Source organism: Anomaloglossus baeobatrachus, chromosome 2, assembly GCF_048569485.1.
Source record: "Anomaloglossus baeobatrachus isolate aAnoBae1 chromosome 2, aAnoBae1.hap1, whole genome shotgun sequence".
NCBI classification, from domain to species: Eukaryota; Metazoa; Chordata; class Amphibia; order Anura; family Aromobatidae; genus Anomaloglossus; species Anomaloglossus baeobatrachus.
This window is the reverse complement of record NC_134354.1, coordinates 20,968,475-20,984,779: the sequence shown is the minus strand read 5'-3', so window position 1 is coordinate 20,984,779 and position 16,305 is coordinate 20,968,475. Positions and strand designations below refer to the sequence as shown.

The 16,305-nt window shown below is 51.5% G+C and overlaps 1 protein-coding gene across 2 annotated transcripts in view; it reads left to right on the top strand.

The window, feature by feature from the left end:
* The window catches only part of MPZL1 (myelin protein zero like 1), a 31,865-nt gene extending 15,915 nt beyond the window's left edge, over nucleotides 1-15,950 (top strand). Inside the window, exons 3-6 of one of the 2 annotated variants that reach the window (XM_075334908.1) lie at nucleotides 572-785; nucleotides 1,628-1,763; nucleotides 6,064-6,175; nucleotides 11,654-15,950. In XM_075334908.1, coding sequence (XP_075191023.1) covers nucleotides 572-785; nucleotides 1,628-1,763; nucleotides 6,064-6,175; nucleotides 11,654-11,755 — 564 coding nt within the window. In that variant the 3' untranslated portion in view covers nucleotides 11,756-15,950. Of the gene's footprint in view, nucleotides 1-571; nucleotides 786-1,627; nucleotides 1,764-6,060; nucleotides 6,176-11,653 lie in introns of both variants that reach the window. The other variant, XM_075334907.1, reaches the window with a different exon arrangement.
* Nucleotides 15,951-16,305: the final 355 nt, after the last annotated feature.

Below are 16,305 nucleotides of genomic sequence, written 5' to 3'. Positions count from 1 at the left end.
CCCAAGAGAATCCCCCACCTAGAGCGGCCCAAGAGAACCCCCCTCCTAGAGCGGCCCAAGAGAACCCCCCTCCTAGAGCGGCCCAAGAGAACCCCCCTCCTAGAGCGGCCCAAGAGAACCCCCCTCCTAGAGCGGCCCAAGAGAACCCCCCTCCTAGAGCGGCCCAAGAGAACCCCCCTCCTAGAGCGGCCCAAGAGAATCCCCCACCTAGAGCGGCCCAAGAGAACCCCCCTCCTAGAGCGGCCCAAGAGAACCCCCCTCCTAGAGCGGCCCAAGAGAACCCCCCTCCTAGAGCGGCCCAAGAGAACCCCCCTCCTAGAGCGGCCCAAGAGAACCCCCCTCCTAGAGCGGCCCAAGAGAACCCCCCTCCTAGAGCGGCCCAAGAGAATCCCCCACCTAGAGCGGCCCAAGAGAATCCCCCACCTAGAGCGGCCCAAGAGAACCCCCCTCCTAGCGCGGCCCAAGACAACCTCCTGTAAGTTTGAAGTTAGAATCTACAGTAAGGAGCAGGTACAAAGTTTCCCGAGTTCAGTTCTGATATTTCTGTCCACTTTTTTTTTTTTTTTTGTAGATTTTCTACTTCATCAGTGGGAAGGAGTTCCAAGGAGGTCTGGCACGTTTTAAAGATCGGGTGACCTGGGCCGGAGACATCAATAACAAGGACGTGTCTATCAGGATCGATAAGATCACCTTCAAGGACAACGGCACCTACAGCTGCTCCGTCATGAATCCTCCCGATATTCTCAATTCCCCCAAGCAGATAAAGCTGCGGGTCGTGGAGAAGGGTGAGGGCGTTGTGTTTTTGTTTTGTTTTTTTTTTTTTTAGGAGACTTTGCAAGATTTTGCCTCTTTAACCTTTTCACCCCGGCCGATTTTTATTTATTTTTTTTCCGTCAATCTTGCCATATGAGGGCTTTTTTTGTGCGGGATAAGTTGTACTTTTAAACGAAACCATAAGTTTTACCATATAGCGTAAAGGAAAAATTGCAAAAAAAATATTGTTTTTAGGGGTATTTTATTCAGTGTTCACTATATGGTAAAACTGATGTGTGGGTGTGATGCCCCGCCCCTTCTGTGGTGAGGTCATACCCATGTGACCAGAAGCGGCGGGACCTCAGCCAACGAAGCTGATATCAGGAGGCAACATTTTGTTGGCTGAGGCCCCACCCCTTTTGGTCACATGGGTATGACCTCACCACAGGTCCTGCTAGGTCGATTGTATAATACTTATGCTAATTCTAACAGGGGGAGGGGATAACTCTGAATACTCCCCCAGCTGCTGTCACTCAAGAAACTGACGATTTTATAAACTTTTACTTTATTTCAAAACCTATACATCCGAGCTGACCTCTACAGGTATGTATAGAATCAGCCTGATAGTGCCAGTATAGCACTGGCTTTAGGTAATATACGAAAATCCTGGTGATTGGTGACCTTTTAAGTGGTTACATGCACGGGTGGAACGCAGATCCACTTGTGCTTGCGAGGCACACATGTCAGCTGTTCTAATCAGCTGACATGTGCGATGATACCCGCCACAACCGGCGGCGATTACACTGACTGCTTGGAACGTAATTTTACTAACTGTGGTCGTTAAGGGGTTAAAGATGTGTCTCTCGTCTTCCAGATAATCTCCCCGTGTCCAATGTCCCCTTTCTGGTTGGCATGATCTGCGCGGCTATCGGCGGCCTGCTCGTCATCGCCATCATTGTGTTTGCAGTGGTCATCACCAAAAAGAAAAGGACTAAACAGAATTACACCGGGTGAGTCCCTGCCACTGCCTGTATATAAGACGTGTGTGTGTGTGTGTGTGTGTGTGTGTGTGTGTATACATGTATGCATATGTGTGTGTGTGTGTGTGTATATATATATATGTATGTATATGTGTGTATGTGTATATATATGTATATATATGTATATGTGTATGTATGTGTGTATATATATATATATATATATATATATATATATATATATATATATATATATATATATATATATATATATATATATATATATATATATATATTATATATATATTATATATATATATATATATATTATATATATATATATATATATTATATATATATTATATATATATATATATTATATATATATATATATATTATATATATTATATAAATATTATATAATGTATATCATAAAATGTATATATTATATAATTAATATTAAATTACTAATTATTAAATTATTAAAGTAGATATATATATATATATATAATACACATTTTATTATATATAAATAATAATTTTATTATTATTATGTGACTTATTATTGTGCTGTTTCTGCAGTACACAAGGTTTTACCTCCCTGATTATATTCTGAGTGCCCTTTGCCAGGGGAAAGATGAGCCCATCGCCAGTCAGTGCTTTTGGGTTTTTTTTTTTTTTTTTTGCAGAAGTGGTTTGCATGACAATTTTGCGGTGTCAGATCGGCCTTTTGTATTGTTTTGTGTGGGTTTCCTGTAAAGGGAGCAAAGGAAGGAGGGCAGCGGGAAGAAAAACATCGCAAGGATGTGCCCTTACTTGCCGATCTTGGGGGCTTGTTCCCCGTGCAGAGACACTCCCGTCCAGGTGCTGGGGAAGGAGTCGTCGTGCCTGCCAGCCTTCTGCTCGGGAGTGGCACTGTGCCAGGAAACTGTACACAGAATGATCCCTGGTATGTGTGTGGCACGCTGCCCGCTATCAAATCATCCTGGAGTTATGAATTCTTTTTTAAAGATGAAAAATGTTTGATTGTGGGTCGTTAGGGGGCTAAAAAATGTCCCCTGGGACCTCCCAGACCCCCCCCCCCCCCTAAAAAAAACAAAAACTGGAGGTCCCAATTTGTCTTGTGTGACTAGAGCGATAGTGAGCATGTGCGGTGGTGGCACTTGCTCATTACTGCTCCATTCACACAGGGGCCTTCGCGGGGTCCCACAGAGGTCACACATTTATCATCTATCCCTTTTAATATACATTCTTAATAGGATAACTATCTGATGACGTCCAGAACCCGTTCCCGGAAGCGAGCGGCGCCAATGTGGTTACGACTCGCGCATTTCTCAAAATCCTCAGATATTGTGCATGTGTCCTCTTCTTCAAATACACATGTCACATGTGCGATTCTGATCGCCATCGATAGTTTTCTTCTAAGGCCTAGGGCACACAAGTGGAATGCGATAAAGAAAATTGCATTCCACCTGGACCCATGTTACTCTATGGGGCCGTTCCCATCTGCGATTATTTTTTTCAGCCCTAATTGGATCAAGAACACAATCGCAGCATGCTGTGGTTGGAATCTGATCCGTATTCACTTGGACCCATTCAAGTCTGTGGGTGCGAGAGAAACATCGCACTGCACTCAGATGACACCGGAGTGCAGTGCGATATACGCACAGGCTGATAATGGAGGAGATAGGGGGATTAATCCCTCCCTCTCCTCCTCAGCTGTGCTCTGATGACCGGATCGGATCATAGTGGCATGACACTCGGCTTACACTCGCAGCACAGCGGGAGCTAGGAGATCGCATCCGATGCACTCGCGTCAGATGGGCCCAGCCTAACAAGGTCTATAGTGGACGACCCTATAAATCCAATGCCGAAAATGAGATTGACCTGGAATGTTGGTCTTAAAGGGGTTGTCCTACGGGTGCCTCGTATGGACATTTGTAGATTGGCGCACACGGGGGGAGGGGGGTGTCCCCTTTATGGAGAACCCAAATTGCTCCCATTTTTCTCACCACCGGTGGCTTTAAATACAGACCTACCGCTATCAGCCAAGGTTAAAAGGGGTCTTTCGAGATTTGAAAAACATGGCTGCCCCCCCCCCCCCCAACCCCCCGAAAAAAAAAAAAGTGAGCAGCCATCTTTTTTTAGGAAGGTTTTTTTTTTTTTGTTTTTTTTTGAGAACGTCATGAGACCCCATTCGTGGTCGCACAAGTCCCATAGGTCCAGGGTCAGTCCGTATGATTGTAGGAGCCGTGTCCCGGGCACCGATGTCAGGTATCTAATATAGGGGGCCAGTGACCCGGACATGTACCCTGCATGAACGACCGCTCGGATTAATCTGGGGGGATTGCATGGCTTGGTGATTCGGGGGTCTTTTTACTTCTTTCTTCCTCCACTAAACACGTCTGACCCTCGGTGCTGATGGACGGTGCATGATCCCCGGACCTTTCCTCCTCCTCCTCCTCCTCCGCACAATGCCGCTCTCTCGCTCTCCCTTCCAGAGCCCATACACGACGTAGACGGTGGATTCAGGCCTTGTAGCTGCTGTATTTCTCTCATGGTAACTGCTCCGCAGGCTGGTACTTATGTATTCTATGTGTTTGCTTGCCTGTAATTGCTCCATGCACCCCCCCCCCCCCCCCGGTGTGCTGCTCTTATCTCCGCATGTCTCCTTTCCACCTGTTTCCTGCTTTGCATCTAGTACATGGTCCGTAGTGATAAGTGTCGGAGGCTGCGGCAGTGAGGAGCCCAATCTAATGCTCACCTGCAGTTCCTGAGAAGCTCCTCACTTGTCCTGTGATTTGCTCAGAAGATGCCGGGGACCAGAATTCACAAAAAAGCGCGGATGAGGGCGCCACTAAGGACATTCCCCTAAGATAGTCACTTACAGAAACGCAGCACAAGGACATATTCTAGAAAGTCTCCAATCCATTGGAGACAGTCAGCAAGCAGGGTACGATAAAGCAACGATCCGAGCCAACAGATTACAGCTGATCACATTGTGAGATAAGCTTTTGCGGTCTGAGCACGGGCAGCGTTGTCTGGACCGGCCGCAGGTCTCCTCATCCCTCATTTATCCCAATGAGGTGTCAGGAGACTGACGTCCGGTCCAGACTCAGACGGTGAACGGCAGTGTGTGAAAGCGGCATAAAGCGCCACTGTGAATTCAGCTCTGGGGGGTGACGAGCGTATAGGCGGCAGCACAAGATTCCGCTTTTATATAGATGTAAATAATTGGGAATCGCCATTAAAGGGACAGTCCTGGGTAAGAAAGTGTCAATGGGGGTCAGGTTCTAGTGCAAGACGCAACCCGGGGGGAGAGGGGCAGTTTATACCTTCTTACTCTGGACATTCACTGTTAGTTTTGCTTCCTCATTCATGACTGGGGGGTCCTCGTTCTTCCTAGTGGTCATCATGCATGACCAGGGGCCGTCATTCATTACCGGGGGCCCTCGTTCTGTGTAGGGGCCCTCATTCATTACCAGGGACCCTAGTTTTGTCTAGTGGTCCTCATTCATGACCGGGGGCCTTCGTTCTGTCTAGGGGCCCTTACTCATTACTGGGGGCCCTCGTTCTGTGATCTGTGTAGGGGACCTCAATCATTACCGGGGGCCCTCGTTCTGTCTAGTGGTCCTCATTCATGACATGGGGCCCTCATTCATTATTGGGGACCCTCGTACTGACTAGGGGTCTTCATTCATGACCGGGGGCCTTCGTTCTGTCTAGGGGCCTTTACTCATTACTGAGGGCCCTTGTTCTGTCTAGTGATCATTATTCATGACCAGGGGTCCTCATTCATTACCGGGGGTGCCCATTCATTATAGGGGACCCTCGTTCTGTCCAGTGGTCCTCACTCATTACCGGGGGCTTTCGTTCTGTCTAGTGGTCCTCATTCATGACCGGGGGCCCTCGTTCTGTCTAGTGGTCCTCATTCATGACCGGGGGCCCTCGTTCTGTGTAGGGAACCCTATTCATTACCGGGGGCCTTCGCTCTGTCGGTGCCGCTGTGTGTAGTGCTTACATCGTTTTCCACGTCCGGTGTTGAGTGCCCCCCTGTGTTGTGTTACACCCCCCTAGTCCTGTTAGACGCCATTTTTTTGTGATTTTTGTGTTTGTTTTGTTGTTGTTGCACATTCCTCATTATTTCATCATTTTGTTTTGTGTTTTTTGTTTTGTCTTTTTTTTTTCCCCCTTCTTTCTATTTTTCTGCCTTTTTTTTTTTTTTTTTTCTTATTTGTCTTCGTCATCATTTCTACCGTTCTGCCATTTTTTCCTTATTGTCCGGCTTCATTTGCACCTGCGCACGTTCCACCGTTCCGTGGCTTGCTAGCAGCGGGGACAGCGGCCAGACGGAAAGCTTGATGTCCCCCGTTAAGCAGCCGCCATGCCGGTCTCCCTCTGACACTGAGGCTTTGGTAACCAGCGCCCCCTCTGGAACCGTTCAGGTAAATGCTGAGTGTCGCTCGTCTGTCTGCGCTATGGTTTTCTTCAGCTTTGGGAGCAAGGGGGGGGGGGGGGTCCTGCTGTTCATTGTGTTTTTAAAGGAATTGTCCACGACGGGCAAAGCTTAATGTTTGCCAACAGATGTGGACCCTGCTCTCCATGGACCTGTCCGTCCTTTACAACGTCACTTAAAGTGGTATTACAGATATTAACTAGTAGATTGGATCAGTGCCCTCCAAACCACCTCCTACCTGCCGGCACCAACATCATCTGTGAGTCACCCTGAAGCGTAAGGACGTTGCTGGGCCTCGTAATCAGAAGAGGAGGCTCTGTCCGGCATCCACAGACCAACGATGCGACCACTGGACCAGGATCCTGAAATCGTTATTGCTAGATCAGTTGCTTTAATAGAGAGAAAAGAGAGTGAGAGAAACGAGGGACAGGGGGCGAGCAGGAGAGAGACGACGTCCTGGGGGGTAAGCGAAGTGAGCGAGAGAGACGACGTCCTGGGGGGTAAGCGAGTGAGCGAGAGACACGACGGCCTGGGGGGGGGGCGAGCGAGAGAGACGAGGGCCTGGGGGGGGGCGAGCGAGAGAGACGAGGGCCTGGGGGGGGGCGAGCGAGAGAGACGAGGGCCTGGGGGGGGGCGAGCGAGAGAGACGAGGGCCTGGGGGGGGGCGAGCGAGAGAGACGAGGGCCTGGGGGGGGCGAGCGAGAGAGACGAGGGCCTGGGGGGGCGAGCGAGAGAGACGAGGGCCTGGGGGGGCGAGCGAGAGAGACGAGGGCCTGGGGGGGGGGGGGGCGAGCGAGAGAGACGAGGGCCTGGGGGGGGCGAGCGAGAGAGACGAGGGCCTGGGGGGGGGGGGGGCGAGCGAGAGAGACGAGGGCCTGGGGGGGGGGGGCGAGCGAGAGAGACGAGGGCCTGGGGGGGGGGGGCGAGCGAGAGAGACGAGGGCCTGGGGGGGGGGGCGAGCGAGAGAGACGAGGGCCTGGGGGGGGGGGCGAGCGAGAGAGACGAGGGCCTGGGGGGGGGGCGAGCGAGAGAGACGAGGGCCTGGGGGGGGGGGCGAGCGAGAGAGACGAGGGCCTGGGGGGGGGGCGAGCGAGAGAGACGAGGGCCTGGGGGGGGGGCGAGCGAGAGAGACGAGGGCCTGGGGGGGGGGGCGAGCGAGAGAGACGAGGGCCTGGGGGGGGGGGCGAGCGAGAGAGACGAGGGCCTGGGGGGGGGGGCGAGCGAGAGAGACGAGGGCCTGGGGGGGGCGAGCGAGAGAGACGAGGGCCTGGGGGGGGGCGAGCGAGAGGGCGAGGGCCTGGGGGGGCGAGTGAGAGACACGACGGCCTGGGGGGGGGGGGCGAGCGAGAGAGACGAGGGCCTGGGGGGGGCGAGAGAGGCGAGGGCCTGGGGGGGCGAGCGAGAGAGACGAGGGCCTGGGGGGGCTAGCGAGAGAGGCGAGGGCCTGGGGGGGGCTAGCGAGAGACACGACGGCCTGGGGGGGCGAGTGAGAGACACGACGGCCTGGGGGGGGGGGGCGAGCGAGAGAGGCGAGGGACTGGGGGAGAGAGAGGCGCGAGGGACTGGGGGCGAGCGGGAGAGAGGCGCGAGGGACTGGGGGCGAGCGGGAGAGAGGCGCGAGGGACTGGGGGCGAGCGGGAGAGAGGCGCGAGGGACTGGGGGGCGAGCGGGAGAGAGGCGCGAGGGACTGGGGGGGCGAGCGGGAGAGAGGCGCGAGGGACTGGGGGGCGAGCGGGAGAGAGGCGCGAGGGACTGGGGGGGCGAGCGGGAGAGAGGCGCGAGGGACTGGGGTGCGAGCGGGAGAGAGGCGCGAGGGACTGGGGTGCGAGCGGGAGAGAGACGCGAGGGACTGGGGGGCGAGCGGGAGAGAGAGAGGTGCGAGGGACTGGGGGCGAGCGAGGGAGAGAGGCGCGAGGGACTGGGGGCGAGCGACTTGGGGTGAGCGAGGGTGCCAGGGGGACGAACAGCGAGTGGGACAACAAGGGGCTAGGGAGCAAGAGCCGTGACCAAGAGAACGTGCATCATTTTCTTACACAGCGGAAAAACAGCAGGCTTGAAGCTGTGACGTCACCGCAGAGCCGGAGCTTTTATATCCCCTATTGCGCTCCTCCACTTTAGAGCTGTGGTTTTGTCACTTTTCGCGTTAATTTTCGAGACTGCCGAAGGACGACACCTCCCGCGACTTTGTGCTATTTGTGCACGGGGAGCGCTTCACATTATTCCGACACCTCCGAGCTGATGTAAATGTCACCGCTGTCAGAGATTATTTTTGGGTTGAGCAAAAAGAATAAAGGAGTTACAACTAACAGCAAAATTACTACACGGTACGCAACGGGCCGCGACATCCAAATATACGGGAGGAACAATCCTTTATCTGCCCCCACAGTAAGACGACTGACACGAGGAGGTCATCATAGGGATCATTAATCCCGTGTGTGGAGGCTCCTGCCCAGGACTTCACTGTGTGCTCTGCTTGTTACAGCAGTCTTATAGACAGTAAGAGGAGCGGAGGGTGAGCATATTTGGGGGTCTTGGGTTTGCTTCGGCTCCTACAGATAAGGGTTTTTCTTTTCTTCAGTGTTGATCTGTTTCTTAACCCAGAGCTCTGCTACAGCAAAGAAAAATCACTTTTTGAAGTTGTATCTGCAAGTGCATTGGGGTGTGACGGTGCACTTACAGCTTCTCGGCCTCACACTTTATTTCCTACCGAGCAGCTTCCTCCACTGGCTGATTGACGTGTCATTGGCCTCATATCAGCGCCAACGACATGTTAATCAGCCAGCGAAGGATGCTACTGGGCAGCAAATACAGCGCGAGGCTGAGAAGCTGTAAGTGCACCGTCACAGCACAATGCACTTCCACATACATCTTTAACAAATTATTTTTCTTTGTTGTAGCAGAACTCCAGGTTAGCAAAGGGATCAACACTTTAAAAGATCCACATGGAAAGAAAAACCCCTTATCTGTAGAAACCCAAACAAACCCAAGAGTAAGACTCTGTGCAGTCCTGAGAAGCTGTAAGTGCGCCGTCACACCCCAATGCACTTCCAGATACAACCTCAAAAAATAATTTCTCACTGCTATAGCGTAACACCGAGTTAACAAGGGATCGACACTTTAAGACACTTTAAAAGACTTGCAAAAAGCAAACCCTCATCTGTAGGAGCCCAAACAAACCCAAGAGTAAGACTGCGCAGGGCAGAGAAGCTGTAAGTGCGCCGTCACACCCCAGTGCACTTTCAGATACAATTTAAAAAAAATGTTTTCTCGCTGCTGGAGCAGAGCTTTGGGGTTATAAAGGGATCAAATTGCTTATTTCTTTAAAGGGTTACACAATCTTAATTATTTTAGGCCCTGAAGGTCTTAAAAAATAAAATTAATTGTATTATACCCTGGGGAAGGTGGTGTGGTTGGAGGTGGTGGTATGTGCACATAAAAAAAATAAGGGATTGATACATTCTATTCCATTATTCTTTTTTTTTTATGTCCCATAATGCATCACTTTGCTGAGGGCGGAGTGAGAATGTCAAATGATATCATACACCTGCGCGGGGAAGGCGGAGTCTGCGGGAAAATACCGCTACAATATAGAAAGCAGACTGTATTTGTCGGTTACAATCTGCTTTGTACATTGTAGCGGTATTTTACCGCATCAGACTCCGCCTTCCCCGCTCAGGTGGTGTCTGAGCGGCCCTTAAGTGATTGGACACTTTTGTAGGGTTGGATTTCCATCCCTTCCCCCCCCCACCCCCAACTGATCCAATTAATGGAGGGACCCCAACGCTACTTCGGTTCCTCCTCTGCAGAGGGATATTTCCAGCCGGCTGTGGTGGTGATCCATTCAGTGAATGTGACTGGGTACAGCCTCCCCTCAGAGCGGAGAGCGCTGCTGTGAAGGAGATGCCGCTCTATTACTCCAGCCATCATTAAATGAATCACTAAGATGGGAGTACCCCTTTGATGAGGACTCTCTGGCCCCGTAGACTCCCATACGGCGGGCAGGGATGTCTCTGGCCCGGGGACTCCCATACGGCAGGCAGTGTTGTATCCGGCTTGGAGACTCCCATACGGCGTGCAGTGATGTCTCCGGCCCGGGGGACTCCCATACGGCGGGCAGTGATGTCTCTGACCCGGGGACTCCCATACGGCGGGCAGTGATGTCTCTGACCTGGGGACCTCCACACGGCGGGCAGTGATGTGTCCGACCCGGGGGACTCCCATACGGCGGGCAGTGTTGTCTCAGGCCTGGGGGACTCCCATACGGCGGGGAGTGATGTCTCCGGCCCGGGGGACTCCCATACGGCGGGCAGTGATGTCTCCGGCCCGGGGGACTCCCATAGGGCGGGCAGTGATGTCTCTGACCCGGGGACTCCCATACGGCGGGCAGTGATGTCTCTGACGTGGGGACCTCCATATGGCGGGCAGTGATGTCTCCGGCCCGGGGGACTCCCATACGGCGGGCAGTGTTGTCTCAGGCCTGGGGGACTCCCATACGGCAGGCAGTGATGTCTCCGACCCGGGGACTCCCATACGGCGGGCAGTGATGTCTCCGGCCCGGGGGACTCCCATACGGCGGGCAGTGATGTCTCTGAACCGGGGACTCCCATACGGCGGGCAGTGAGGTCTCTGACCCGGGGACTCCCATACGGCGGGCAGTGATGTCTCTGACCTGGGGACCTCCACATGGCGGGCAGTGATGTGTCCGGCCCGGGGGACTCCCATACGGCGGGCAGTGTTGTCTCAGGCCTGGGGGACTCCCATACGGCGGGCAGTGATGTCTCCGGCCCGGGGGACTCCCATACGGCGGGCAGTGATGTCTCTGACCCGGGGACTCCCATACGGCGGGCAGTGATGTCTCTGACCTGGGGACCTCCATATGGCGGGCAGTGATGTCTCTGACCTGGGGACCTCCATATGGCGGGCAGTGATGTCTCTGACCTGGGGACCTCCATACGGCGGGCAGTGATGTCTCTGACCTGGGGACCTCCATACGGCGGGCAGTGATGTCTCTGACCTCGGGACCTCCCATACGGCGGGCAGTGTTGTCTCCGGCCTGGGGTCTCCCATACGGCGGGCAGTGTTGTCTCCGGCCTGGGGGACTCCCATACGGCGGGCAGTGATGTCTCCGGCCTGGGGGACTCCCATACGGCGGGCAGTGATGTCTCCGGCCTGGGGGACTCCCATACGGCGGGCAGTGATGTCTCCGGCCTGGGGGACTCCCATACGGCAGGCAGTGATGTCTCCGGCCCGGGGACTCCCATACGGCGGGCAGTGATGTCTCTGTCCCGGGGGACTCCCATACGGCAGGCAGTGATGTCTCTGTCCCGGGGGACTCCCATACGGCGGGCAGTGATGTCTCCGGCCCGGGGGACTCCCATATGGCGGGCAGTGATGTCTCTGTCCCGGGGGACTCCCATACGGCGGGCAGCAATATCTCAAATAACTTGGTTCTCTTCTGTTTTTTTAGGGACCAGTAATATACGCTCAACTGGATCACTCGGGAAAACCCGGCAGCCAGATCAACAAATCCGAAACAGTGGTGTACGCCGACATCCGGAAGAACTGCTGACTCTCCCGCCCGGGACAGAGATGTATATTCCATCACAGACTCTCTTATTTTTCTTTTCCATAAGACTTTTTTTTTTTTTTCCCGCGACACGCCATGATTGTCGCTCACACCCGGGACCAATGCATGTGACTATAGAGATGTGTATCGTGTGTGTTACCGTGCGGCAGGGGCCGCGGTGGAGACAGGTTCACCGGACCCTCGAATGTACAGCAAACGGTTCTAGGTGCCTTCACCAGCGTCACCCGTGGACCCTGCGGCCGTGAGTTCTTTGTGTCCGCCGGTGTTTTTTGTCGGGTTTCTTCCCTCCGTCGCTTGACCTCGCTGGCCTATATGTATATATCCGGGCCGGAGGGTCCGCGCCCCCCCTGTATACACATTCCAGGGCTTTATTCTTACCGCTGCTGCCCAGGGAGAGAATATTAGTGCCATATAGTGCACCTACAGATGTAGCAGAGCGGAGTGTGCCATGCTTGACCTACATAGGATTTTATGTGCCCCCCTTATTTAAAGGTGACCTGCCGACACTCCTCTGTAGTTCCTCCTGGAATAAAATGACGGTTGTGTTTGGGCTTATATTGTGTGGACCGGGTCAGTACGAAGACCCAGTTTTTTTTCCCCCTTATTTCCAGGAGGAGCAATAGAAGGACTAGAGAAGACCAAACAGTTACCCTGTTTTCTCTTCTCTTCTCCAGTCCTCCTATTGCACCTCCTGGAAATAAGAGGATTAAAGTGCAGCACGTCTGAAGTTGCAGATCTCGTATGTTATTTGCACGCTCGGCTCTGCTACATGTGCAGATTTTCCCCTGACATTCGCGCCCAGATTCGTGCCGTCAGTCCCTGACACGCGGCTCCGCAGATGCCGCCTGTTGCTAGTAGCGCATGGGAGCTCATATTTTTTTTTTTTTTTTTTTTTTTTTCCTTCCTCTTCATTTCATATTTATTTTGTATTATACTTTATTTTCTGGAGGGGGGGAAAAAAATAATCCCCTCCCCCTTCACAGCATTAAAACAAAAGCCCGGATGGGCAGTGACATCACTGATCCGCCATACAAAGCTCCGCCCCTTCACTCTGTGACATCACAACCCACACACCTCCATGCTTTACCCTTCATTTGCTCTCTACTTAAATCGTTTAGCATTAATCCGGACAGACCGTAAAGCGAGATTCTCCTGGTCTCCCCCTTCCTAATTTATATTTTAAGCACTGCCAAAATAATGGTGTCCTTTTTTTTTTTTTTTTTTTTTTTTTTTTTTCCTCCGAGGCAAAATGTGACACCTAAACTACACCTTGCAGAGCCTTACTCATTACTATCTGAGATAACATATATATATTTTACTAGCGTCTTTTACTCCAGTCCCATCCGATACTGCAGTTTCGGGGGTACCATGGGGCTCTCCATAGGCAGAATTCCGATTGCAGCTCTGTGGAAGCCAGGATTGGTGCAGAATTCCGATTGCAGCTCTGGGTGCGACTGGAGTATTTGTTTAATCCCTCATCTGTGGACCAAAAAATCTTATCACTCCTAAGCAGAAATGTCCGTGCGCCCCTATTAATCCTTCCTGTGAGCACTAGATAATGTATATACTTTATTTAACGTCACTCTGAGCTCCGGAGCTGCATGCCTCAGTGTGGTTTGGCCATATTTTTTTTATATTTAATAGAAAAATTAAAAAAGCTATTTAAAAAAAAAACCAAAACAAAAAAACTGGAAAAGGAAAATGGTTCTGAAAGTAATTTTTAGAAACCGCCGTGGAGGACACAGGGAGGGGATGTGTAAGGGAAAAACGTGCGTCGGGAGACTTCTGTACATCCCCCCCCCGGTCAGGAGGAGACGGACGTCTGAGCTCCTCGCAGTTTAACACGAAGAGGCCGGGAAAGAAATGGCGCGTGTATCTGGTGTATAGAGCTGTCCGGTTTTTCTTCCTATCTGCCGTTTTTTAGATGTTGTGTTTTGCAGTTATTTGCCGGTGGTTGTTCGTCAGCCGTTTCCGCGTTGCTTGCCAATATTTCCGCCTGCCAAGAAACTCGGTACGTTCCTTCTCTAATCTTACAGTAACGTTTCATGATCACGTGGGCAACCTTGTAAAGCGTACCTATCTTGGCACATGAAAAGTAAATTGATAAGGGGGAGAGGAGGGAGATGCAGCTGCAGGTTTTCATTCACTTTAATTTCTAAGAGAACACAATACAACTGCAGCCACCGAGAGCCGACCCCCGCAGTCTGCACATTACGCGTGTGTCTGCAGCCGCCTGTGGAGAGGTTTAAGTGTCACTCTTATTGATGGGTACGCTTTATTGGGGTCTTCATCATCCGTGGCAGCTGAAGCAAAACCATAGGGTCACCAAAGAATGTATCATGCAGCCGTAACCACAAAGGGAAAGCAAGAGTGGTGCGGACCTGGCAATTTACTTTTGCTTGAATTGGCAATAGTGGGGGTCTCGTAGAAATCAAGCTAATCATAGATTTAAGACCCTCCTAAATCAATTTGGGGGGGTTTAATTACTCACGAACAAGAATCATGAGATCTATGGCTGCCCTTAAAGAGCCTTCTGTTCTGGCACTCTGTAATTTATGTGTCTCTTTTTTTTTAAACATATACATTTTATTATCCTCCAGAGCTGCACTCACTATTCTGCTGGTGCAGTCACTGTGTACATACATTACATTACTGATCCTGAGTTACATCCTGTATTATACTCCAGAGCTGCACTCACTATTCTGCTGGTGCAGTCACTGTGTACATACATTACATTACTGATCCTGAGTTACATCCTGTATTATACTCCAGAGCTGCACTCACTATTCTGCTGGTGCAGTCACTGTGTACATACATTACATTACTGATCCTGAGTTACATCCTGTATTATACTCCAGAGCTGCACTCACGATGCTGTTGGTGCAGTCACTGTGTACATACACTACATTACTTATCCTGTACTGATCCTGAGGTATCTCTGTATTATGCTCCAGAGCTGCACTCACTATTCTGCTGGTGCAGTCACTCCTTACTTACATTACATTTCAGATCCTGAGTTACAGCCTGTAATATACTCCAGAGCTGCACTCACTATTCTGCTGGTGCAGTCACTGTGTACATACATTACATTACTGATCCTGAGGTACATCCTGTATTATACTCCAGAGCTGCACTCACTATTCTGCTGGTACAGTCACTGTGTACATACATTACATTACTGATCCTGAGGTACATCCTGTATTATACTCCAGAGCTGCACTCACTATTCTGCTGGTGTACGTCTCCCATAACTTCTATTTTTATAGACTTTAGCAATATATAAACTCAAAGATGGTGCTAAAATGTCACAATGAGGTGGTAGCCGCTCCAATTTCAACTATAGGTAATGTCATTTACAGTAGATGATGTCACAGCACACCTCCCTCACTCCCTGCACAGTGACCTCTGCACAGGATACAGAGCACGCCCACAACACTCCCCCCTGCAGAAGTCAATGAGCCAGATCTATGTGGCTGCTGTAAATCCCGTGAGACAGTTTCCTCCTCTCTCTCCCCCCCCCTTACTCTTTCCCCTCCCCCACACACATCCCATAATAATGTACAGAGAGGATCAGTATCATTCGGTATCTTTCGCTCCCGACACAGTCCGGTGCCGTCATCTCGCTCACTGTTAAGGGCAGCCATACACGGTTAGGGTCCGGCGGGGGCCGCACATAATCGCTCGTCCTCGGACCTTTCAAAAAGGGAAAAAAAAAATGTGTTGCCAAACCCTGCGCCTCATGGGAGGCGTCTTCTTATCAGATCCCCCCCGCCCCAATCCCTTATGAGTAGGGCGGTCATTATAGGTAGGAGACAGGACAGACGCTCCCCCATCCTCCCTCCGGCGCCATCCTCACAGGGGGCCGCCAATCCCGGATAACATTCCTGGTGAATATTTGCTCTTGTTTCGTAAGTGCTGCGTTACTTTTTGTTTTCTTTAAATTGTAAACTGGAATTTTTATTTTTCATGCCTTGGATTGCATTCAGATGTTGTCTGCCGCGAGGTGCCAGGACCGGAAGCGGTGTCTCCTGCCCCCCCCTCCGACCCCTCCCACCACCAGCACCGCCCGCCGCTCCTGAACATCCGGTGGATTTCATATCAATGCAATTGTCAAAATTATATTTTCTGTATTTTTTACAGTTAATTATACTGGAATAAAATTATTTTAAAAAACTGAGATGTTGTCGCTGTTTGTGTCTTCACGACTCGGGGTGTCGGACGCCGTCCTGCTTTATAATGGCTGAATGACAAATAACAAATGTACTAAGCAGTTGTCGCTCGCCGCCCCCAACACCTCCCCCTTCTTGCGTTTAGGCAATCCTAATGGTTGATGTGGACCCTTTAACGAGCCCTGCCGCATGACTTATGATAAGAAGCCAAAACATAAACTTGATTTTCAGAGGCATGTTTTGTTGTGTTGCCCCTCCTCAGTGCAAAGTATGTGATCTGATTTGGCTGAGAGAGAGGCCTCTGACTGGCGGGTCTAAAGGGGAACTGTTCTCCCTGCAGAGAGCGCCAAGTCTGCAAGGAGA